We start from the raw sequence: 25,564 nt of genomic DNA, 5'->3' as shown, positions 1-25,564 counted from the left end.
AACCATAATAAAAACAAAGTGCAAACTGTAAGATCCTGCTTTAAGCCAGCTCCAGTCTAAGGTAGAAATAGAAAAACCAAGGTTTGCTAAGAAGTATCAACATCAATCATTCTGTGCCTTTTATTAATTTCCTTCTGTATAAACTGACATAGCCACTCCATAGTTAAGGGGAAGGTTTTTATTGTAGATATGAAAGAACGTCCAGAGGCATCTGGAAGAGTACAGAGCAGAGAGAAAGAAGTAGACTGAACATGGCCAGCAGACTAGACATGGTCAGGGCTATCTGTCTGAAAAAGAGGGGAGGATAGCAGGGAATAGAGAATAGAGAAAACATAATGAGAGAAGCAGGAGCAGAGCGTAAGGAGAGCATATTGAGAATAACAGATTATAAGGGGAATGAGTACCTGGAGAACGGAAGTCTGTGAACTGGAGGGAGTTGAAGGGGACAGGACGAGGTGAGAAGGCCTAGGATTCTAGCATGGACTTTGAAAATGTGTAACAGGTGATACTAAGTCTTTCTGCCGATACAATAAATCAGATTAGACCGAATTTGTGAGCAAAGCATTCCCTAGTGGTCCCAGGGGAAGAGGAGAAACCACAAAGGAGAACCACTTGGCAAATCAGGGTCCATGTCTTAAGTAGCCTGTGGCCTTGGTCTTGAGCATCTTGGTGTGTGTGTGTGGGGGGGTCTAGAATGGGAGGAGGGGGGCTGGGTGGAACTTCCCAACATGAGGTACTTTACTTGTGACACTGAAGGAGCCTGGAAGCCAGCATGCACTTTATATGCTGATAGGTGCCATGGGTAGCCATATATTCCTTCTGCCAGAGGTAAGAGAAATGACTCTTTTAGGCAGAGGGGAACTGGCACCACAAGTTCCTGAGGAGTACTGGCTTTTATCTAACCCCCAAAAGTCCCCCTATAGTACAGGTTGAGTTCATTTCTGGATATTTTGACTGCATTTTGGAGGTTGGGGAATTGGAATTTACATTGGACCTGACACCTGACATGAACAATGTCACAGTCAGTTTGAGTATCTTTAGCAGCAGCTATTCTAATAGCAGTGCTTTCTTGGTTTGGTTTGATTGGTTGAGATGAGGTCTTACTGTATATCGAGATTGTCCTGGAGTTTGAATAATAATAATAATATACATTATTATCCCAACTGCTGTAACTATATGTATATATGACCATGACCAGATCAAATAGATCCAAAATTACTTGTTTTAGAATTAAAATATCTGGCATAGAGCTTCTCAACTAAGGATTTGTTTTTTAAACAATAGGGAACATTGGTGATATATGGAGGAATTTTCTGTCACAGCTGTGTAGAGGGGACAGTATTCATGGGTGGAAGCCAGTGAGGCTACCAAATACTTACCAATACACAAGCCTCTTTCCCTAATAATTGATCTGACTTAGAATACCAGTAAGTGTGGAGGTTAAATATTGAATCTAGGGCTGGAGAGATGACCCAGCGGTACTGGCTGCTTTTCCAGAGGACCCAGACTCATTTCCCAGCACCTACATGACAACTCAATACCATTTCCAAAGTATCTGACAACCCTTTCCTGACTTCCATGGGCATCAGGCACATATATGGGGTACATATATTCACCTAGACAAATACCTGAACATATAAAGTTAGAAAAAAAAAAGCATTTTTAAAAGTGTTTTTGTTTGTTTGTTTGTTTGCTTGTTTTTGAGACAGGGTCTCTATGTTGTTTTGGCTGTCCTGAAATTTGCTATGTAGACTAGGCTGGCCTCAAACTCATAGAGATCTGCCTGCCTCAGCCTCCCAAATCCTAGGATTAAGGCATTCACCAACACTCCTGGTAGAAATAAATTTTTAAAAAATTAAAAATAAAGCCAGAAATTAAGGTGCACACCTTTAATCCCAGCACTTGGGAGACAGAGGCAGGCAGATCTCTGAGTTCAAGGCCAGCCTGGTCTACCTGGTCTACATAGTGACTTCTAGGATAGCCAAGAGCTACATAGTGAGACCTTACCCCCAAAATTAAATAAAATTGTTTTTAAGAAAAATATTGAATCTAGTTTATGACATGTGAAAACCTTTATGCCTTAGAAATCCTTTAGCTGTCTCTCAGGATTTGGTTTCTGAGGCTGAAGGCCACCTCTGTAAATATTCCATGACACAGTCCATTAACTGGCCCTGGCACATTTCCTGCACCTTCAGCCAGAGCTGCTAAATGGTGGTTTGAATTTTGGTTTTTTTGCTTTTTTTTTTTTTTAACAGGACAGTACTTTTTCTTCCTGATGTTTCCAAGAGACAGGCTCAGTTGGCTAGAAGTTCTTGCAAAAGAGAACCTGGTAACAATACTCTAATCTGTTGCTGGCATCTTTCACTCCCTAATCTGTGTTTACATGGCACTGAAAATTGACTCACTGATGCCAAGCTCTGTTTCTGTGCAGTGCTGTGGTACTGTTGGCAGAGAGCCCCTCCCTAGTCTTCACAGTACCACCCTGCACGTGTATTTATTGCACAGCTGTTTTTCAGAAGCATGAGCTGTACAAGATACCTCTGAAGTTGGGGCTAGAACTGAAATCATTGTGTTCCCATTTACAAAGCTAGCATGTGGATTCCCGAACTGTCTCCCTAGTTGTAGGTCTCCCTAGTTGTAGGTCTAGTCCTCTCCCCCGGAATATAGTTTGTTTTTTCAATGTCTCTTAGAAACTAATGTTTAGTTCATCATACATGGAGAAAACCAATTCACCACCTCCTTCCATTTGTGGTTAGATAGATGCTTTTCTAGTAAATTAGAAGAAATGTAAGGAACTAAAGCAATTTGAGACTAGCTGTTAAAGGTTATGTCAGTGATCTAGACAATAGATTTGCAAGCCTGGGGAGCAATTTGCAAGTGCAGTGGAATGGAGTCCATATCAAATGAAGAGTAATTCCTTCCAGGGAAGTGGCAGGCCTTCTAAGTAAAATGGTTTAAATGACTTAATTAATGAGGCCAAGAAAATCTGAGCACAGTTCTTTTAAGAAAATCCTTACAGACTTCTTCTATTTTATGGGATTCTAGAGTCATAAAATAAAACCCACTAAAATCTTTCAGAAGTCCTCCAGACATCCATCTAAGCCTTTTTTTTTTTTTTTTTTTTTTTTTTGAGAGAGAGAGAGAAGATTTCTCTGTGTAATGGGCCTGACTGTCCTGGAATTTGCTTTGTAGACCAGGCTGTCTCAAACCTCAAACTCACAGAGATCCGCCTGCCTCTGTCTCCCAAATGCTGGGATTAAAGGTGTGCACCACCATGCCTGGCAGCCTAGCCTTTTCTTGACCCAACAATCAGCAAAATTTCCACATCAGATTTTTTTTTTTTTTTTTACTGAAAAGATAGATTTTTTTTTTTCACACAATAGATTCTGATCACGGTTCCCTTCTCCCAACTCTTTCTGGATCTTTCCCATCTCCCTAATCCATACCCTTCCTCTTTCTCATTAGAAAACAGGCATCCCGACAAACGCCTTTAATCCCAGCACTCAGGAGGCAGAGGCAGGCAAATCTATGTGAGTTCAAGGCCAGCCTGGTCTGCAGAGCTAGTTCCAGGACAATTAGGGCTATGACACAGAGAAATCATGTCTCAGAAAACCAAAAGAAAGGAAGGAAGAAAGAAAGAGAGAAAGGAAGAAAGAAAACAGGCATCCAAGCCAGGTGGTGGCACACGCCTTTAATCCCAGCACTTGGGAGGCAGAGGTAAGTAGATCTCTGTGAGTTGGAAGCAAACCTGTTCTACAAATTGAGTTCCAAGATGGCCAGGACTGTTGCACAGAAAAAAACCTGTTTGTGAAAAACAAACAAACAAACATCCAAAATAAAGTAAAAACAAACCAGAGTAGGACAAAACAAAACAAACAAATGGGGGGTGGAGGGACAAAGAATAAGTATAAGAAACACATAGAAATGTAGAGACACACACATTCACTTATTAGAAACCTTGGAAACCATAGTATATAAGCAAAAGACCTGTAAAGCAGTAAAATGCCCACACAAGACATTATGAGACAAAAAACAAAACACAACTGAGTTTGTTTTGTGTTAGCCATCTATTGCTGGGCATAGGACCTGTCCTTTAGTGTGGCTTGTATATCTAGTGAGACTCCCTTGAAGAAAACTTTTTTTCCCAAGGTCTCTCACTTTCTGCACATTGTCCAGTTGTGGAGCTCTGTATTTGTTCCTGTATACTGCAGGAGAAAACTTCTCTGATGATGGCTGAGCAAGATACTGATCTATGAATGTAGCAGAATGTTGTTGAGAATCATTTTATTGCCATGTTTCTTTAATAGGACAATAGTGTTTGGTTTTTCCCTAGATCTATAGCCTATCTAGTCTCAGGTTCTTGGCCAAGCAAGCAGTGATGGTTATGGGTTCTATCTCATAGAGTGGTCTTTAAATCCAATCATATAGTGGTTGGTTACTCCCACAACTTTGTGCCACTATTGTACCAGTGTATCTTGCAGGCAGGACACCATTGTAAATCAGAGGGTTTGTAGCTGGGTTGGTGTTTACCTTTCTACCTTACACTACTATGAACACTGTCCAGTAGGGCTGAGGGCCCTAGGTAGGCACCAGTTCGAGTTCTCCGTATTCATTGAGTTATGTAGGGGTTGTCTTCAGCAATAGGGACTTACCAGTTTGTGGAGAGCAGCAACTAGCTTTGCCAATAGCCTGGCTTGTTTGAGGTTTCCATGGGGTCCCTTTGGCCAACAGCTCTATTAGATGTAACTCATTCGCAGCATTGGAGGTTTCTTTTGGTGGATAGAAATGTCTACTTGGGTCTTGTCTCCCTGTTATTTGGTGATTCCATTTGTATTTCTTTCATATATGCATATTATTTTAAGAAGTTTCCTCCTTATTAGGTTTCCACATGACTCCTCAATTGGCCCTTAGCTTTACCTATCCCTCCCTGTACTCCCCCTCCTGCCCCACATTCAGAATTTTTTTTACATTTCTTTTACTTCACGTGTGTGTGTGTGTGTGTGTGTGTGTGTGTGTGTGTGTGTGTGTGTGTGTGTGTGTACATGCCACAGCACAGATGTAGAGGTCAGAGGACAACTTGTGGGAGTCAGTTCTCTCCTCACTATGTGAATCCCGGAACTCAAGCCTTTGGCCCTAGCAGCAAATGACTTACCTGATGAACCATTTCACCAGCTCCCAGATACAATTATTGAAGGAGAATTTTCTGTGTTAAAGGAGGGGTAAATGTGCCTGCTGCTCAGATGAAGGGTGTGTGTGTGTGTGTGTGTGTGTGTGTGTGTGTGTGTGTGTGTGTGTGTGTGTGTGTGTGTGTGTGTGTGTGTGTGTAAAATCACAGAACCATTAGTAGGGGTTTGAGGCCAGTGGTCACATTGATAATACTTGCAAATGCTGTGTTTCTCATGCTTTTGTTAGCTCACAACTGTTTGGAAGTATTATGATTTTGCAAGACTTTAAATATTTTAGAGCTATCAGTTTATTCTAAAATAGTATTTTTCAACTTTTATTTTATTATCCTTCTCCCAAGACATTTTACACACACACACACACACACACACACACACACACACACACACTGTGTATCCATGTATTTGAAGGGGGAACTAATGAGATTATACTAAGTTTATGGGACTCTTAGGTTTTTATTATTTATTTGTGTGGGAGGGGTGAAGAGAATGAGAGCACACACATACTCCAGAGCACATGTATGTGGGTCAGAGGGTAACTTTTTTCAGTTGGTTTTCTCCTTCCACCTTATTTTTGAGACAAGATCTTATTTCTGGTGCTATGCCGTGTATAGGAGCTTCCACCCAATTCTCTCTGCCTCACCTCCTGCTGTAGGAAGACTGGGATTACAGGTAACACTACTCTATACAACTTTAAAAAAAAAAAAATGAGTTCTGAGGATTGAACTCAGCTCATCAGGTTTTTATGGTAAGCACTTCTGTCTGCTGAGCTGTCTTCCTGACCTAGAAGCTTTTATTTCATATTGGCCATGTTGAAACCACATAACCTAAAAGTGTCATCATCTAGGAAATGAACTGTATTTGTATCTTTTCTTACAATGGAAAACTGAGACAGGGACTGTTAATAAACTAATGCTGAAAAATATCTTCTGGTACAGTGGCCTACAGCCCCTGAATAAAAGGAAAAGGAGTAAGTTTCCTGTATTTCATGGTGTGTAGAGGGCAGTTTCTCACTTGATCATTTGAGGAAAGAATAAAGAAGTACTAGAAGCAGCAGAGTAATAAATGTAGTCTATAAAAGAAACAAATAGAGATGTTTTCATAGTGATATTTGGAGAGCAAAGGCTAGGTGATGCTGGTGCATCCTGGCATAAAACTGCATTGTCCCAAGGCTGATCAGCACTAACAAGATCTGCAACTGAGAATACCATCTAGTCTGTCTTACACATAAGGATTCAGTTCTTCTAAGAAGGGTTGGTTCTGTCTGATCAAAAGGGTGGTTGTGTATGAAATGCACCTCAGAAGGAGGAGGAGGAAATGACATGTTCATGTAAATGAAATACAACTGCAAATTAAAGTGTCACCCTGTTAAAAAAAATCAATTTTTTATTTAATTGGTTACCAAGGAAAAATGTCATACTGAAGTGTATATCTCAGGGAAAATTAAACTGAAATATTACAAGTGAATCTAGAATTAAAGGAAGTTCTTGGAGGGGGGAATTATAAAAAAAAAATTGCCTTAATAAAAATATTCTCATGCTACAAAGGTAGGCTCATAAATTTTTGCTGTGTTATATGCCAGTGTTTCAAAAGAAATTAACAAATATTACCTCATTTGTTCTTTACTGCCTCCTCCAGTCACCGTGTGTTGACTGCCTCTTCTCCTTTTGAGGTGTCTTATTAGGAAAAGGTCATTTTCAAAGGAGGAACTGCTTCTCCAAAGAGCGCTACATGCTACCAAGACCTTCAGAACTGAAATTCATCTTCTTTTTCTGTTTTGTTTTCAGATTTCTTTGCCCATATTTGTATGAAAACTCATCTGTCTCTTCAATGATGGACATATTTTAGTGTATATTCAGGACCTGACATATTAAGTAATATGGGAAAGGCTTATGAATGAGGTTCCATTTCCACATAGAATTGTTTCTTGCAAAAGGTTGTGTCTAGTTTCTCGGTGACTTGCCATTCAGATCTCTCCACTTTCTTGAGTTTTTTCTGTCTAATTCCTGTGTTCCATTACATTCTGCAGTGGAAACATACAGAAAAAGAAAGAAATGTAGTCTGATGTGCTCTATTTCTCTTCTCTGCTATCAGGGGCAGTGATTGGAGATGGACAGTCTGCTGTGGCCAGTAACATTGCCAATACTACGTACCGGCTCCAGTGGTGGGACTTCACTAAGTTTGACCTTCCAGAAATCAGCAATGGTAAGTCAATGTAAAACTTTAGTGGTAATGGGTGAGATGTGTTTCCGATGAGACAGAAGTTTAAAAAACAAAAACAAACTAAAGTAGCACTGGACGGTACATTTCTTATGGAGCTGTTGATAGCCACTTGCTATTTCTAAGCTTATATCCTCAGCTACTAGTTAAGCAATTCAGAAGATGGTTCAGGGGAAATGTCCAGAGTCCATCTCTCCTGAGGAATTTTTGGAGAAGTTCATAGAGACTAAAAGATAGGTGGAGCTAAGAGAAAGAAAAAGTGAATGTAGGATTTATGCGCTACATCTGTGACCCTGAAAAAAAGTGTAGTGATTTTAGACTTGTTGACAAATCCAGGTCTCAATGAACCAAATGAGTGGTATGGTTAATACTCGATTTACAAAACTTTCTGACTGGTAATGTTTCCTTTTAAAGAAATCCGTGGCCCATGGCCCCATTGTTCAGCACTGTAGACATTCCCTTTGCCTAATGTGAGACTCACACCTTCCTGAGAAGTGGTAGTCATCCCCTGCTTGTTGGCCTCTAATGAGTGCCTCACCATCCCTGTTATGTCTCTGTTCTTTCTCATACCAAGCCACCACCGCTTCTTCCCTTTGATGTCACTTCATCTCATTGGTCCTGTTTCTGTTGCTGCATCTTCATATAATGTCCGTTGCCTTTTGTTTTTGTTATTATTTTGGTTTTTCTTGTTGTTTTGCTTTGTTTTGTTTTTCAAGACCGTGTTTCTCTGCAGCTTTGGAGCCTATCCTGAAACTTGATCTGTAGACCAGGCTGACCTCCAACTCATAAGATCCACCTGTCTCTGTCTCCTGAGTGCTGGGATTAAAGTTGTGCATCACTACCACCTGGCTTGTCTACTGCCTTTTAAATGGACAGCCCTCCAGCAGTCTGGAAGTACACTGCCCTTTACTGCTACATCTTAACTTTCATACCAAATTTTGTAGATTGCTTTTTTTCTAATGTGGTTTCCAATCTGTTCTTTTTCCCCCTTTAACTTCAGTGGTGGGGTGAAGCAAAACAGATCAGAAAATTCATTTTGTGAGCTAACACATAGTACAGTTACTGTTGGATTTGCAGTAACTTAAAATTCCATGATAATTGTTAGTAAGCCAAAATTCAGCCGTTCTCTACTTGTGTGTGGCTTGGATCTTTTGTATTATCTTCCTGTTTGAATTATCTTCCTGTCATTGCAATTCCTGCCTTGCGGCATCTCTATGAACTTTGGTCTGTCCTGTTTCAGTCTTAGGGATCATCTGCTAATTTGATAAACATCCTTTTTCAGTCTTCCTCCAGATTACTAGCAAAAATGGTGAATCAGTCAGGAAATTCCATTAAGCCTGTGGCATGTTTTTGGACTTTGCCTGTATCAGTTTTGGAACATGAATTATTAGTACTTGGGCTTCACATCTAAAGTTCTTCCCTGTTAAGGACAGGGTCTGGAGAGATGACTCATCAGTTAAGAGCACTTGCTAATTTTCCAGAGGATTAGAATTCATTTCCAGCACCATGGGAAACTCACAAGTGTCTAACTCTAGGGGATCTGATGCCCTCTTTTGATGTCTGAGGGCATCCGTATATACATGATACACATTCATACAAAATGCTAGGCATGGTGGCACATACCTTTCAATCCTAGCACTTGGGAGGCAGAGACAGGCAAATCTCTGAGTTCAAGTCCAGCCCGAACTGTAGCAAGTCCAGGACAGCCAGGGCTACACAGAGAACTTTTCTCAAGAACTGCTCCCCCCCAAATATATATATATATATATATATATATAATATATATATATATATATATGAATAAAAAGTAAATAAATCTTCTAAATAATAAAGACAGTAACTCTGTATAGTGCAGGCTAGCCTTGAACTAGCTGTCCTCCTGCTACAGACATGCACACTATGACTGTTGGAAGCTCTTGTTTTCTGTCTCATGTAAAGTATTTTAAAGTATTGTAAAAGTTTATAGATACCTTTAAATAATTAAGATATTTTCATCATTTCATGAATGCCAGCTTTAGTATTCCTATCAGACAAGGGAAATGACGTTAATTTTTCATGTTTTGTTCTTAGTGAATCCTAAGTAGCGACCACCCATTTTATTCTAAGTACCTATAAGCCACATGTCTAATCATCTATTCTTTTGTTTTATTTATTATTCTGCATGTATATTTGCGAACGGGCACCCCCCCCCCCCACACACACACAGGCATGTACATGCCACGGCACACAGCAGAGGTCAGAGGACAGCTTTCAGGAATTAATTCTCTTCCACCTTGAGGTCCCAGGGCCATAGTCAAGTCGTCATGTGTTTGAGGCAAAGTGCTTTCCCCAATGAGCCATCTTGCTGGCTGGTACATTAATCTGTCCTTCACCTCTACTAAGAATCCAACACAATCTGCCCTTCCATTATTGAAAACTCATTTGTTTTTTCATCTGTAGATTTCTAACCCGTATCATATTGGCCATAGTTTATTTACAGTTATTTTGATTTTTGCTTTATTTTATTATTATTCAAATTAGATAATATAGTCACCACTCAAAACTTGCTTAAAGGATATACAAGAATAGATTTCCAGCCAGGCAGGTGGTTGAATGCTTTTAATCCCAGCACTTGGGAAGCAGAGGCAGGCAGATCTCTGTGAGTTCAAGGCCAGCCTGATCTATTTAAAGCAAGTTCCAGGACAGCAGGGGGTTTTTACACAGAGAAACCCTGTCTCAAACAAACAGAAAAAGGAGTTTCAGTAGCTAACCACAATCAATTTCTTGAAAGTACTGTATATATTATATATGTGTGTAAGCAAATGCAGAATATCGCTTTCCACCTTTTATGTTATCCAAATGACAACATGCAATATAATACTCTTCTGCACTTCTCTTTCTGTATGGTGTATCTCAGTGATCTTCCATATTGCTGGGGGGAGGGGGAAGCGTGGGGGAAGCGTTCCTGTGCTCTCGTGTGTGCAGAGGCCTAAGCAAGATGTCAGTAGTCTTCCTCTATTGCTTTCCCTCTTACTGCCTTGAGACAGTTACCATTTCTGCCAAGTCTCTCAGGATCTGTCTGTCTCCACTCATTAGTGCTGTAGTTATAGTGTGCCTTTCCATGACCAGCATATTGCTTGGGTGCTAGGGATTTAAAGTTAAGTTATCATGCTTTTAGGACAACTGCTCTTATACACTGAGCTGTCTCTAGTTTGTCTTGTCTTGTTTAGAGGGTCTTACTCTGTATCCCAGGTTAGTCTGGAGCTTGCAGCAGTCCTCTTGCCTCTGCTTCCTGGAGTGCTGAGATTATAGGCATGAGCTATCACTCTCAGTGGCAGCTGCAGCTGCTGCTGCTATTGCTGCTGGTGAGAGCAGCCCCCACAGCTGCCACTCCTCCTCCTTCCCTGCCCCGCACCCTCTTCTCCTCTTTTGAAAAAATAGCTACCTAGTAATTCATTGTAACCAGTGTCCTGTTAAAAGACTTTGGCGTTTCCAGTCTTGCTGTACAACTGCTACAGATTGTCTTTTGCATGTTCACGTCAATAAGATAGCTACTTTGAAATACAGCTGCAGAAAAGAAAAGTAAGGAGCATGTGTTGTTTTGGTGGATATTGCCTTATCACCCTCTCTACAGATTGTGCCAAGTAACAATCTCATCCATAGTTTTTGTTCCTTTTTTTTTTTTTTTTCTCTCCCAAACAAGTTCTCATTCAAGCCAAGACTGGCTTTAAATTCAGACCAGTCCTCTTGCCTTGGCCTCTTTGAATGCTTGGGATTACAGGTGTGAGCCTCCATACTTGCCCTACCTCCCCAACCCCCATAATCTTTCAGGTAGCTTATCTTATAAACAGTTGCTGAAGAAGTTTGGGATATTTGTGCATTTGGTAGGTTAAAGACTACTACAAGAGCATTTGTGTTTCTGTACATCCTTGCTGGTACTGCCTTATCTTGGCTGCCCATGTGCTTTTACCTCTTTCTCTGCATGTTACTGTTTTTTTTTTTTTCCCCTTAGTAATTCTACAGAAGTTCTTTTTTTTTTTTATAAATTGGAAAATTAACTTATAATAGGAGTTTAATGTCATTTTTCTTTTGACTTTGTTGAAGGTTATTTTTGTCAGAACTTATTTTAAGTCAAAATTATACACCTTTCCTTTTATGGTTCTTAGACTTTGTGTCATCAGGATCATTTCCTACTTTTATATTTTAGTTTTATACATTGAAATCTTTGATTGACTAGGAAACTTAGTTTCAGATGACCAACTGCCATGCTTTCAGCATGGATATTAAAGCCCACTTTATTTGGGGTGGATAGACTATGGATGTACAGATCAAGATTCATGGGGACTTGGCTCAATATAGGTTAATATAACTTTATCTGGGGAGAAGGCACTTACAAAAGAAGCACATGGCTGCTTCAAGTTCCCGCTCCAAGGATCCACACCAGGCTGCTCTCGGTGACCCAACCGGAAACCAGAGAGAGAGAGAGAGAGCTGGGCTTGGGTCCTCAGACCTAGCCCTACACTCATCCCTGTCAGCTAGGGTACATTGTAGTGAGATAGCCAGCCCCAGAACCTGTCAGCACCTGTAATGATGCCCAAACGGGTGTGTTCAGCGCTGCAGGATTTGGGGGGGAGGGGTGTCTCACTACAATGTACCCTAGCTGTCTTGAAACTCTCTTGTGTAGACCATGTTGACCTTGAACTCACAGAGATCTGCCTACCTCTTCCAATGCTGGTATTAAAGGGTGAGCCATAACACCAGCAGATTCTTAGTTTTTACTTTTAACTGTTGTAGCTATACCACACATGTATAGTTATAGTCTTGATCTTTACTTTGCATAGATTTAGTCAGTAAATTGGGACCCTGTATTGCTGTAGGATTCATTTTTCCAAGTTTTCTGCCTCTTACTAGAGGGTAGCTTTTGGTTTTGAAAGCTATGCCCCTGCCTGGAAGCCTTTGACCCTTAGTTTTATTTATGGGTTCAGCAGGTACCTTTCTGCATCACATTTAACTTTTTTTTTTTCCTTTTGGAATTAGGTTGATGATTCTTACTACTTGTTTACTTGTTTCTCTCACTTGAGATTGGGGATCTAATGAATTCTTACCTACAGATGCTTAGAACTTGGTGAATAAAGCTTCACCCCATGCAGATTTTTATTTATGTGTGTGAGTGTCTATGTATATGTATGTTCTATGTATTCAAGTGCCTGCAGAGGCCAGAAGAGGGTGCTGGATCCCCTGGAGCTAGAGTTCCAGGAAGTTGTAAGCTACTATATGTATATATATGTATGGGTGCAGAGAACTGAATCCATAACCTCTAGAAGAGCAGCAAGTGTTCTTAACCACTGAGCCTCTCTCTAGCCCCTTATGTAAGCTTTTTATTCTATTTTCTTGGGGGGGAGAGTAGGGGGGAAAAGCCAATTAAATTTCACTCCGGATTTTTTGTTGTTGTTGTTTGTATTTTGAGGCAAAGTCTCTATACCCTGATCCTGACTACCCTGAAACTATGTAGACCAGGCTGGCTTTGAACTCACAGACATCCACCTGCCTCTGCCTCCCAACTGCTGAGATTAAAGGTGTAGTTTGTCATACCCAGCTCATTCTGATTTTTTAGAGTAAACTCTACCTTGGTGAATGGCTTTGATCACTAAGGTATCCTGGAAGCAGAGGCCTTAAGATTCAGTGGATGAGTAGTATAAGACAGACACAGGATATGGTGACTGATACCTATAAGGTGTGTTTATAATGCCATCTGGACTCTGATCTGATCCTGTAATTGGAGAGACTCAGAGATGTAGCCAAGAGGAAATTTTGCTTCTGATTTAATCCCTCCTGGGTTTTCCAAATCTGTGTGTGATGTATTTGTAAAATACTGCAACTGCCGGTCACTCCCATGGCCTCATCTGGACAGCAACAGGCTACCCATGGATCTTTGTATAAGGTGTTTATTTATAATTTATGGATCTGATAGGAAGGCAGAGCCATCTGCTTCTCCAGGCATCAATATTTCTAGCCCCTCTTGTTCCCTGCTAAGGTATTTTCACTTGGAAATAATTTCTGATTAGACAATATTTATTGCAGAGTTTAAAACATGGCTTCTTGCTGTCTTCCTCATCATTGTTTTTTCCCCCCTTGAAGGTGCCCCTGAACTTTTTAATTTTTGTTTTGTTTTGTATTTTTTTTATTATTGTTTATTTTTTGTGTTTTTTAGGGGGGTTGGTTTTTTGGTTTTTTTGGAGGGGGGGTTGGTTTTTATTTATTTTTTTTTTTTTGAGAGCCACTTTGTAACCCTGGCTGACTTAGAATACCCTATGTGGGTCAGGATAGCCTCAGTGAGAGGCTATCTGCCTATTTACCACCCCACCCCACCCCTCAGTGCAGTGATTATCAATGTACACTGTTGTGTTTGGCGTCCCCTGACCCTCTAAAACAGTTTTGGTTTTGCTTACTTTCTTTCTGTTCCAGGATTGCTTTCAAAGCCTAACATACATAAAGTAAACATTCTCCCATTGAGTTACGTCCTCAGTTCTTAAGCTAGCTGTTCTATCATCCTTTCCTATTCACCACTAAGGGACAGTCAATTGCTGAGTTCTCAACTGTGATTCAAGACTTGCAGCATCAGAGACACCTAGGGCCTTGCTGGAAAGGGAGGCTCTCAGACTCTGCCCATCATTCTTCAGGTTAGTGAACTACATGGCAGAGTGAGGTATGGAGCATTGACACAGTTTTCCAGTTCACTCACATCCTTCTTCCTACTTACCTTATTGCTGAATCAAAAAAGGGATGAGTTGTTCTTTGTCTTTGAAGCATTACTTTTCTCCACCCAAGAAAAGTAGTCTAAGAACTGTTCTTGTGTACATTGACTCATTGAAATTTCATCCTTGTGAGGGGAAGCTGCACATATGAATTAAAGTAGTGACCACTGACCATTATAACTATTTCTGTTTCTACACTGGAAATTATTAAGCAACAAATAACAAATGTAAGCTGCTAATTGGAGCTTTGAAATAAAAATAAAATTGTAAAGCTACTGCCAGGTGCTGTTTATAATGGAGCTGCCTACCGTATTCCTCTGTGTCTGCCCACATGCCTTTACTAGGGTTGAAACGTAAGCCCAGATAAATGGATCACTAGCTGTTTTTCTGAGCTCACTACAGTGACCAGGAACTGTGATGAAATTGAGTGGAGGTGGAAGAGGGAGAACAATTTGGGAGGTGGAATTATCATAAGATAATACAAACACAAACATAGTGGCTTGGAATTGACATTAACAGAATGTTTTTTGTCCATCTGCCCAGTTTTCACAGGCTTTGAGCCAAAGCTTTCCAGATGATAAACCTTATTTTCTTCCCCATTCTCATCCTTATAATCAGTTAGGTACTTTTTAAAAGATGTTAGTAGTTTAACATCATTATAGTCCCTCCCCACCTCTTGGTGGTAATGGGATTGAACCTAGGTATTATGTATACAACCAATGTTCTGCCACTACGATATCCTCATCCCTCTTAGTTACTTTCTGTAGTTAGGTCTCACCAGCTTGTCCAGGCTGGCCTTGAACTCTCTGTAGTATACAGGCAAACCTTGAACTTGCCATCCATCTGCCTCAGTTTTCTGAGTAGCTGGGAGTACAGGCAAGGGCCAGCAGGTTCAGCTCATTGTAGACTTCTGTTTTTACCCAAAATGCATGTTAATTTATATGTTAGATCTCTGTACCAACAAGACAGATGAGCCATCATGCATGTTGGGGACATTGAATATTAGGTACAGCGCTAATTGTGCAAAGCAGTCTACACCATCCTATATTGCCTTCCTATTCTCAAGTCCTACTTACTATTTTAAGATTTATTTTATTTTTATTCATATGTATTGTGTTTATGTATGTAGGCTTATAAGCATGCAGGTGCCCACAGGTGCCAGGAGAAGGTGTCACATCCCCTAGAACTACAATTAGAGGTTGTTGTGAGCCACCCCGTGTTGCTTCTGAAATCAAACTCAGGAGTTGGAGTCCTCTGCAAGACCTAATAACTGCTGAGCCATTTCTTCAGCCCCTCTACTTAATATTTGTTATTACCTATCTCCTTGCCTTTGGTGGCAAAGGTCCATATTGCTAATTCTGTTGTATCTTACTGAAGATTAGGTCTACATCAAGATTAGAAAAGCAAACTGGTAGCTGGGTGGTGATGGCCTTTAATACCAACTATCAGGAGGCAGAGGCAGTAGTCTGCAGAATAAGTTCCAGGACAGCCAAGGCTACACAGAGCCTGTCTTGAAAAACAAAAACAAAAGGGGAAGGAAAAAAAATGAACTCACTACTGAAGCTTTATATCATTATTTTGTGTCTTATCCTTGACAAGAATCATGTAGTTCCAGAGAAGGAGATTGCCATGTTTTTGGCAAAGGGCTTAGGACCCTGTGTCAGGAGCAGACGGTCGCATGCTAACGAGATAAATCTAGCTATACAGGCTGGAGCAGATGGTGGGTTGGGAATTGAGCAGCAGAGAGGCCTAATGGTGATAGCAGTAGTATTTGGTTGTCATTATTTTATTAGTTAGCAAACAGAACCAGCCTTAGTTTTATGTGTAATGGTGCAGTAGGTGTCAGCCCCCAGGGATTGGCACTACAGCCTAATAATCCTTGTGTTCTGATGTCATTTTTTTTATCTACTCTGTTATCTCTGTAGCTTTGTTAGCAACACATAGGGAAAGGGGAACAAACACAATTTTACAAATCACTCTCAGTCTCCAGTCCCATAAGCCTTCAAAACCATCTTTTGTTTTGTTTCCTTGGCTGGTTTCCCTTGCCATCTCCCCTATATTTTGGCTTACTGGAATACATGACAGATCTGATGAGGACAGCTGAGCTTGGCCTGACTTTGCTGTTATTTTTTAACTTTAATTCCACTGGTGGTGGACATCTCTTTCAAATAAGAGAACAAGTATAAAGTCACTTCACATGGAGTGGAGCTAAGTGAAACAAAGCTCGAGAAGTTGACCTGTTTACATGTGTCCTACTGTTCTCTTTGTGTGGGTCGTAGGTGGACCCTTTTGTTCCAGCATCACATCAAGGATAAACCACTTCCCCTTAGCCAGGAATCCCACAGTGCTAACACAGAGGGTTCAAATGTAAACCAAAGCTAGCAGTCCTGTGCTAGCTAACATCTCATTAGTCCCTTCAGTCAGAGTGGGGTCTCCTTCCCATCTCTAGCCTCAGCAGGTCCAGTCTCAGTGCTTTATTCTTGGTAACTGTAGACATAGGTAAAGACTGCCTGGGGACATTGGTTCATAGTGTCTAAGAGACACAGAGTATAATGAGAAGAGCACAGAACTCCCACTGTGTGCTCAGAGCCTGGCTTTATTTTTCTTTTTCCTCCATGTGGAGTTGGGGATTAGTGTTCCTGGAGAGAGAGATGCAAGTTTCTGAAATGACTTCCTTCTCTCTGAGATCACATAGCAGGTTCTGAGAAGGGTTGCTGCCTGTGTTCTGTGCTCCACATGTGTCCCTTTATTTTAGAATCAGATTTGTGCTTTTATTTACCTTGGTTTCATACTTTGAACAGTAGCAGTAGTGGAGCTGGGTGGTGGTGGTACACACCTTTAATCCTAGCACCCAGGAGGCAGAGGCAGGTGGATCTCTGTGTGTTCGAGGCCAGCTTAGTCTACAGAGCAAATTCTAGGACAGCTGGAGCTACACAGAGAGACCCTGTCTAGAACCCCCCCCCCAAAGAAAGAAAGAAAGAAAGGAAGGAAGGAAGGAAGGAAGGAAGAAAGGAAGGAGGGAAGGAAGAAAGAAAGACAACAAAGAACAATGGAGTGGCTCTCTTCTGGGCATTTGTTAGTAACCTTTTCCTTACCTAATCAAGTGTGAACTAAGACTCAGCTGGTGGCGGTGCTGATAATGGACTGTCCTATAGTTCCTACTAAGTAGTCCTTCCTACCTCTCCTGGTTCCTGCTTCCCAACATTTTAATTTAAGTGAGGCAGCTTGCCCATTTCTAAAGAGGATTCACACTCTTAAAAACGCCCAACAGCATCTTGGTCTCAGAGTTTCTAATAGCATGGTTTTTAAACTTCTACCCCCCCCCCCTTTTTTTTTTGTCCAATGCAGCCTCCGTGAATGTCCTGGTACAGAACTGCAAGATCTACAATGATGCCAGCTGTGACATTTCTGCAGATGGCCAACTCCTGGCAGCTTTCATCCCGAGCAGCCAAAGGGGCTTTCCTGATGAAGGCATCCTGGCAGTGTATTCCCTGGCCCCCCATAACTTGGGGGAAATGCTCTACACCAAGCGATTTGGTAAGGGATAGGAAGCCCAACCTAATGGCAGAGTTGACGCTGATGCCTTGGCATAGGCATTCCTAGGTGAGGCATGGCGTACATGGGTGAGAGTAATTTGTTACATACTGCCTCTGCCTTCACTGAGGCACAAGCCAGAGAAAGATTGCTTTTCAGGAATCCTGGTTATAGCATTACAGAAAAGTCACAGTAAGCGTTCTCCCTGGCACAGTAGCGTCACCTGTGTGTCTGTTACAAAGGCAGCAATAAGGAAGGGGCTTTTTAGTTGTGACATGGAAAGCTGGGCAAACATATACTGCAAGGCAATTTGACTTTGTGTTTTAAAAACCTTCCAAATATGTGTGTTCTTAATCCAAAAAATTTATTCCTAAGGAAATAATCTGCATTTCTAAAGAAATAATCAGAAAACTACAAAGATTTACATACAAGGATGTCTACACCCATTTTATTTAAAGAGTAACTTAAGCATCTGTACAACGATATCATAAAATACATTAACGATGCTGGGCGTTGGTGGCGCAAGCGCTCAGGAGGCAGAGGCAGGCAGATCTCTGTGAGTTTGAGGCCAGCCTCATCTACAGAGTCAGTTCCAGCACAGCCTCCAAAACAATACAGAGAAACACTGTTTGGAAAAACAAAACAAAACAAAAAAAGGTTAATGTTAAAACTGCTATTATGGAAGATTATTTAATGATGAAAACATTTATTAACATTGTTTCAAAACAATGCTTAGATACCCTAGCAGTCTTGTAAAGTTACAAGAACCAAAGTGCTAAGTGTGTGCATTGCACTTCACTCAGTGCATGCACACCTTTTCCTTTTATTGCTCTCTGCAACACTAGAAGATTACCTGAGCACGATCAAAAAATAGGAAAGTTGGAGAAAAGGAGAAAGGGCTGCATGAAAGTTGTTTCCATAGGATGGCAAGAATTCTTGAAAATGTGACTCTCTTCTATTGGCCCTCAGGTCCTAATGCCATTTCTGTAAGCCTGTCTCCAATGGGCCGATATGTAATGGTGGGCCTGGCCTCACGAAGGATCCTGCTGCACCCCTCCACAGAGCACATGGTAGCCCAGGTCTTCAGGCTGCAACAGGCCCATGGTGGTGAGACCTCCATGAGGGTGAGTGCCATTGCTTATGTCTCTCCTGACCTTGGCAGGGTAATGAGGGGCTATGATGTGATCTTCCAGTCAGGACCAGCACCATCATGATCCTAAAATGCTGTAGTTCAGGTGATCCATGGGCAATATACCTCTCCTTTAAAAGATCAGAACAATTGAAAGTCAGGAACTTTTGGCTGTGCCTGTTGACGCTGTTCTATAATCTCAGCTACTCAGGCAGCTAAGGCAAGAAGATTGTGAGTTCAAGACCATCTGGGCTACTTAATGAGACCCTGCCTTAAAATAAAAACAGACAATGAGAAGTTATATCTTGGTGGTATACTTGCCTAGTGTGTGAGAGAGACTCCCCAGCACCAACAAACACAAGTCAGGAACTTTGTCACTCCCAAGATTATGAACTGGGTTGCCGAGAGGCTTTGGGTAGCTTTGAATTGTCACACACCCATTTTATCAACACTGCAGAAATCCCATTTAGGGCCCACTCCTGTCTAAGGCATCCCTCTCTTGTATGGCCATGAAAGCCATACAAGAGTTGGTTAGTTGGTTGGTTGGTTGGTTAGTTTAGTTAGTTAGTTAGTTAGTTAGTTAGTTAGTTAGTTAGTTAGTTGCTTTCTGGACTCAATCTGACTAGTGTGGCTGATTGAACTTCCCACATCTGTAGGATGTAGGCTTATTTGCCTAGGGTTTGTCAAGGGGAATCAAGCATTTGAACACTTATAATTAGATAGTATTTAAGCTCTATTCTGATCTAAGAACCAGTGAATTAATTCCTCAGTACTCTGTATAGTCTGTACCATTTATAGTTTGGTGCATTTGGTGGTTTGGGGGGGGTTGTTTGTTTTGCTTTTGGTTGTTCCCTTTAGTTGTGTATGGTTGGTCTGACCCAGTAGGTTAAGTGTAAGTTTTTTTTACGAATATAGTCCCCAGGGGTCTTCATTTAGTGCTGTGCTTGTAGTGGCTTGTTGATGCTTGGGATAGGAGGTATTTGTTGTCAAGTAAAAAATTAGAGACTATGACATGCCAAGTGATGGAAGGGTGTGCTTGGTGCAGTCTTTCCTTTGCCGGCCTCTTCTCCCTCTGGTTTCTTAATTGTATGTAGTATCTTTTGGCTGACTGTACTGAACTGCTTTCCAAACTCCCTGAACCTGGTAAGTCTCTTTCTTACCAGGACCTGGTATGATTTCTTTCTTACCAAAACCTGGGATGTTTTCCTTTTCCAGATCTCTAGCTGCCCTCAAGTTTGTTCTCTCCTTTGGCACCTATCTTTATAGAACTAATTGCTCCCACCACTCTGCTGAATACATATTATTATGCTAATACTCATCTCACCAACCTGCAGTTGTTTCCATATGCTGGACTTTAGCTCTTCAGAGAGCAGAGACCACGTCTATTTTCTCTTTATGAAATCTAAGTACCTAGTAGAGAACCTAACACACAGTAGAAACTAAATGAATAAAAGACAATCTCAAGAAAGCATCCTTACCCCTTATCATTTTCAGGTGGTAACTATGAGAACCAGTGAAATCCTTGAAAACCTCTGAAAGGTGCAGCAGAAAGGCACTCTGCTTTTGCTACCATGATGGGAGAATTCTGGTGCTTGAGCTCTGTATGGGTGAGAAAAAGAAGACCATGGTAGTTCACCAAGATTGGTTCAACTAGATATCTGAGGCTGAAGTGGAGTTTTAGTGTAGTGTTCTTCTTTGGCTGGTCTTACACACATGGTAAAAGCACCTGGTGTCTGCTTTTCACCACCTACATCCCAGTCCCAACAGCTCTTCTAACTAATTGAAAAAAAAAAAATAAAATTCTTTATAGATTTTATTGCAGTAATGCCTAATACACATCTCCAGCTACTTTCCAAAGCCATGCCTCTTGCCCAGGTCCTAGGCTAAGCTTGTCAGCCCTCCATCCTTTTTGTAAGGAGCCAGAAATAACTGACTAAGGTCAAATAGCTATAAGCAAAAGCTAAAGTGTTTTTTGTCATTTGAGACTGGAGCTAAGGGAATTTGGTTGGCGAAGTCTGCTGAGGAGATACTATGATCTGATTAGTCCACTGCTGTCTTACTGAGGGACTCATGGCAGCTAGCCAGCTGTGTGCCTCATGCAAACAGCTGTTTCTGAGCATGCCAACCCCCAGTGAGGCTTTTTGATTCTCAATAAGTACTATCTGTCATTAGGTGAGAAAACTGAAGTGACTGAAGTGACTTCGTTGCTCCTACATTCAAAGAACCAAAGCATTCAGCAATGTCAACTTACTCTTCAGTGCAAAGAAGGCCACACATGTGTATGCATGTGCATTGCTAGGCTTTGTACTCAGGGCTTCACACACAGTAGGCAACCTGGCATTCTTTTAGTTGAGCTATGTCATCCTTTAAAGTGCTGGGATTTCATTGAATGGTACTGAAGTCTCTGTCTGAAAGTTAGCTTTGCCCTTGAAACAAGCTTATGTATGTGGTGAAGGAGCCTAGAATTTCTCTGCCATGTATTTCCTCATCTTTGGAATTACTTCCTGGATTCACTATGGTAATATCCAAAGAGGTGAATGTGTTGTACCAATGAATATTCCCAGGAGAAAATCCTCTGGAGTATTGATTTATTTTATTTCTCACTAAGTGATGTGTCTCCCAGGAGATGATCACTTACAGGATCCCTTATGAATTCTCTTCTGTAAATGAATTACTAATTGCTATTAGCCTTGGTGTGCTTATTCTAGCAGTTCTTCAGACCTCTGGATCAGTGAATGGTAACAGTGGTCCTTGAACATTGGAACTAAAGTTCCTGGGTAACACAGTTGTCCTCTTAAATGCAGATTCACTTTAGATGTACAGTCAGAAGAAGAATGAGTTCTGGTGATCCTAGGTACTTAGAGGCATAATCAGGATTGTGAGTTTGAGGCCAAGCTGGTCTATTATGAGGCCTTTTCTCCAAAAAAAAAAAAGTATTTAAAAGATGTAACAATGGTGCATAGCTGATGGGTTTGTTTTTGTTGCTTTGGGCTTTTGGTTTTTATTGGCTTTTTTCCTTGTTTGTTTTTGTTTTGGGGTTGGTTTTTTGTTTTGGGTTTTTAGGGAGGGGGCAGGGGGCTTTTTTTGTGTTTGAGACAGGATTTCGTTATATAGCCCTGGCTGTCCTGGAACTCACTCTGTAGACCAGATTGGCCTCGAATGCATAGAGATATGCCTGCCTCTGCCTCCCAAGTGCTGGGATTGAAGACATACGCCGCCACCACCTGGCATCTCCCTGCCCTTTTGCTTGAGATTTTACAAGACAATTTTATTTCCATTATATCTTCAGCTGTTTATATATACTTCTGGTGTAGCCTGGAAGGATGGAGCTGATAAAGACCAAAACTGCTCTTAACAACATTGCCACCCAGTCCAGCCTGGTCTCAGAGCTGACCTCTGTTCATCGTGGCAGGAGGGCATGATGGAGCAGAGCAGTTTACGTCATGGCCCACATTCAGCCTTTTAAGTGCCTGTGCTTCACCTCCTGTCTTTTTTCAGTTGTTGCTGTTCTCCACATCTCTCTCTTAACTGTCTAATCCTCTTCAAGTCTTTGCTTCCTCATGTTGAGTCATTTTCAGTTTTGTCCTTATTTCTAGGACATAGGATCCTTCTAGTATTCCCCCTCTCTGCTTTCTGAGGCTCCTTATAATTCTAATAATTGGCAGAGCAGGAAGGATGGCCCAGGCTCCTATATCCTTTCTCCCTCTGTCCACCAGAGAGAACCCCTAAGCTGGAGTTGCTGCTCTCTATGACTCTGTCTTTTTTGCTGTTTGATTCCCTTTCACTAGAGCCAGTGAGGGCTTTTGTTAATTTCTGTTTTGTTTTAAGTTAGGCTTTTAGAGATTGCTGAGCTGAAGTTTTGCTGAATTCCCAAAACACTAAACTGCCTGTGTTCCCGCTCAGCTTTCATTTTCTAATTGGAACAAGGCACAATATTGTAACAGAAAACTGCAATTAATTTTCTAAAATAGTGGCAACTTGCACATTATAATAACTTTGGTTGTAACCAAGTGAAAGCATAATAACAAAATTACTAATGAAGCCAGAAATAGTCATATACCGAACTGTTCTTCCAGTTTGTGTCATGTAAGCCCTATGTTACTTAGGGAAAGAGTAAAAAGTCAGGGTTGGGGCAGGGGGCTCAAGGAAAAGAGATATGTGCTAGGCATTCTCAGCTATAAGGATTAGTATCTTCCAAATGGGAATTAACATGCTCTTTCCCCATGGCAAGGACCATCCTTCCCCAACAAGTGGAGATTTTAGGCAAACAAATGGTCTAGAGCTAGAGCTCAGTGGTATAGTGCTTTTCTAGCATGTGCAAGACCAGACTCCATCCCCGACACCACAAGAACTAGAACACAATCCTCAGCACATTACAGGCTCTTGGACACACCACCAACTTTACCATCATTTGACTTGTTTGGGGAAATATCAATTCATTTATTGAATTTTTTTCTTTATGTAGTAAAGCTATATATAAGAGTTGAATGTTGCCCAGACAAATTAGCAATGTGGATTGCTTGTTTGTATTTTTATAGAATCCAGGGCCTTCCATTAGACAAGTACCCTATCACTGAGCTATATCCCCCAGCCTTAGAAACTTTTGTTTGTGTTTCTCACTTGTTTGTGGTGCTAACTAGAGGTTGGGCCCAGAACTTACAGCCTGCACATGCAAAGTAAGCAATCTACCTCTGAGCTACACTCCATCCCTTCTTGGTTTCATGAGTTCTCCTGTTAAGTAATGAACTCTCCTCTGGTTTACTTCTATGGCTCTCCTAATTAACCATTTTTCATATAATTCCAGACAGTTGAGAAATTGGTGGATATTCCATATCCTAAACTTTCTGGGTCATGCTAGCCATCATCCTTGTGATAGTGCCTCAGAAAGCTTAAGGACTAGAATTGAACCAGGAATGGTGCACAGCTGAACCCAGCACTTAAGAAGTAGAAGTAAGAAGATCAAGGGTTTAAGGCTGTGAGATAGCTCAACAGGTAAAGGCACCTCCCACTAAGCTTGACTCTGAATTCAATTCCTGGAACCCACATAACAGAAGAAAAGTGACTCCCAAAAGGTGCTGTCAGACCTCCACAATATACCATGTCATATTATTCTCTCTCTCTCTCTCTCTCTCTCTCTCTCTCTCTCTCTCTCTCTCTCTCTCTCTCTCTCATAAATATAAGGACATTTTAATGAGTTTAAGACACTCTTAGGCTATATAAGACCCTGACTCAAAAAGCAAAATAATATCAGCAACAACAACAAAAGATGAACAGTTGCAAAGACACACTGTGCGGAGTGCTCATCTTCCTGTAATTACCTGTAGCTTAGATCCTGATGCCATCAGTCCTGGTCAGCACTTATATATACCTGCTTACATATGGGCTCCTCTGAACCATCCTACTTTTATTTTAATGTGTCTAATCTTCTAAGATCTTCCCCTCCCCTGCCTTGTGGTGTAATCCCACTCATCTCTGAACTTCTAGATTTTACAGCTTCAATTTTCAAAAGTGAATCGAGCTCAGAAGGCCCAGGGATCTGAACTACTTCTTAATCTTAGGGAAGCAGGTCTGGCCTTTAGTTGGGGGTGGGGGATACTGAAATTGCAAACCCTTTATTTTTGTATCTCATTTCTTCAAGGGGAGATTGGGACAGAAGCAAGATGGCTTTGTTGTCAGAAATGATTTACTCCTTCCCAAGATTCTGTCCTCATTCATTTCCCTAAAGCTGCCTGTCAGTTGATTAAAAGCTGCTTCCGCTGCAATTATCTTAAAGTTGACTTCTGCGATGTAGCACAAAGCATCTATCCTCAAAAAGTTCCTTTCTTCAGAGCATTGTAGAAAAGGGGGAGGGCAAGTTAAAAGTCAGAGAAAGGGAGAACAAAATACAGAATTAAAAATAACATTAGGGCCGGGCAGTGGTGGTGCCCACCTTTAATCCAAGCCCTCGAGAGGCAGAGGCAGGCGGATCTCTGTGAGTTTGAGGCCAGCCTGGTCTACAAGAGCTAGTTCCATAAGAATGGAGTCTATACTACATTCTAGTCTTTTCACAAAAGAAAATTGTGCTTGTGTCTCCTGTAGGCATTAAACTGAAAGTCTTGGAACCCAGGGAGCTCTGAAATAAGAATTTATTTAGACTGGGGATGTGGCTCCATAGCAGAGCACTTATCTAGCATGTTAGTAGCCCTGGGTTCAGTTGCTAGTAATGAAAGGGGAGACAGGGTATGTTTCTTCCACCATTGGACCTACATTTATAAATATTAGGGTCAGAATTATGCTGTGAAACTAGAGAGCAGCTGTTGCATCTGGATTGGAGGAAATCAGTGGCCAGGGATGTTTCTATGTAGTTAAGATAGTTCCATGTGTAAGAATTGAGTCAAGGTTTCAATATACATTCAGGAATCTGAAAGGAGGGTCTTTCAGTGTGTCTGCTTAATGTCTCTCATCACTTCCCTCCTCCACCCTCCACTCTTGGAATTAAATTTAGGTCATCTCAGAATTTTTCGGTCAAGGTCCAGATACTTTGCTGGATCTAGGAATACAGCAGTAAACAGAGACCTCTGTGCTTCTCAGTTTAATTCTTTGCTGCTGCTGTTTTTGTTTGTTTGTTTGTTTATTGGCAGAGGTTGTGGTTGAGACCACCATGCTATGTAGCCTGGTCTGGCCTTGAACTCATGAGTCTCCTGTTTCAGCTTCCTAAGTTCTGCGATTTCAGGTGTACCCTGCCATGTCAGACCAAGCCCTGATTCTTGATTGGTCTTGTCACT

The 25,564-nt window shown here is 41.3% G+C and overlaps 1 protein-coding gene across 10 annotated transcripts in view; it reads left to right on the top strand.

The window, feature by feature from the left end:
• Positions 1-25,564, top strand: part of Ambra1 (autophagy and beclin 1 regulator 1) — a 206,923-nt gene that overhangs the window by 155,285 nt on the left and 26,074 nt on the right. For all 10 annotated transcript variants that reach the window (XM_027422500.2, XM_027422502.2, XM_027422501.2 and 7 more), the window contains 3 exons: positions 7,278-7,388; positions 17,486-17,674; positions 18,641-18,795. In XM_027422500.2, the coding sequence (XP_027278301.1) occupies positions 7,278-7,388; positions 17,486-17,674; positions 18,641-18,795 (455 nt within the window). The remainder of the gene's footprint in view (positions 1-7,277; positions 7,389-17,485; positions 17,675-18,640; positions 18,796-25,564) is intronic.

This window comes from Cricetulus griseus, chromosome 6 (genome assembly GCF_003668045.3).
Source record: "Cricetulus griseus strain 17A/GY chromosome 6, alternate assembly CriGri-PICRH-1.0, whole genome shotgun sequence".
Lineage (NCBI taxonomy): Eukaryota > Metazoa > Chordata > Mammalia > Rodentia > Cricetidae > Cricetulus > Cricetulus griseus.
This window is presented reverse-complemented; position numbering and strand designations above follow the sequence as displayed.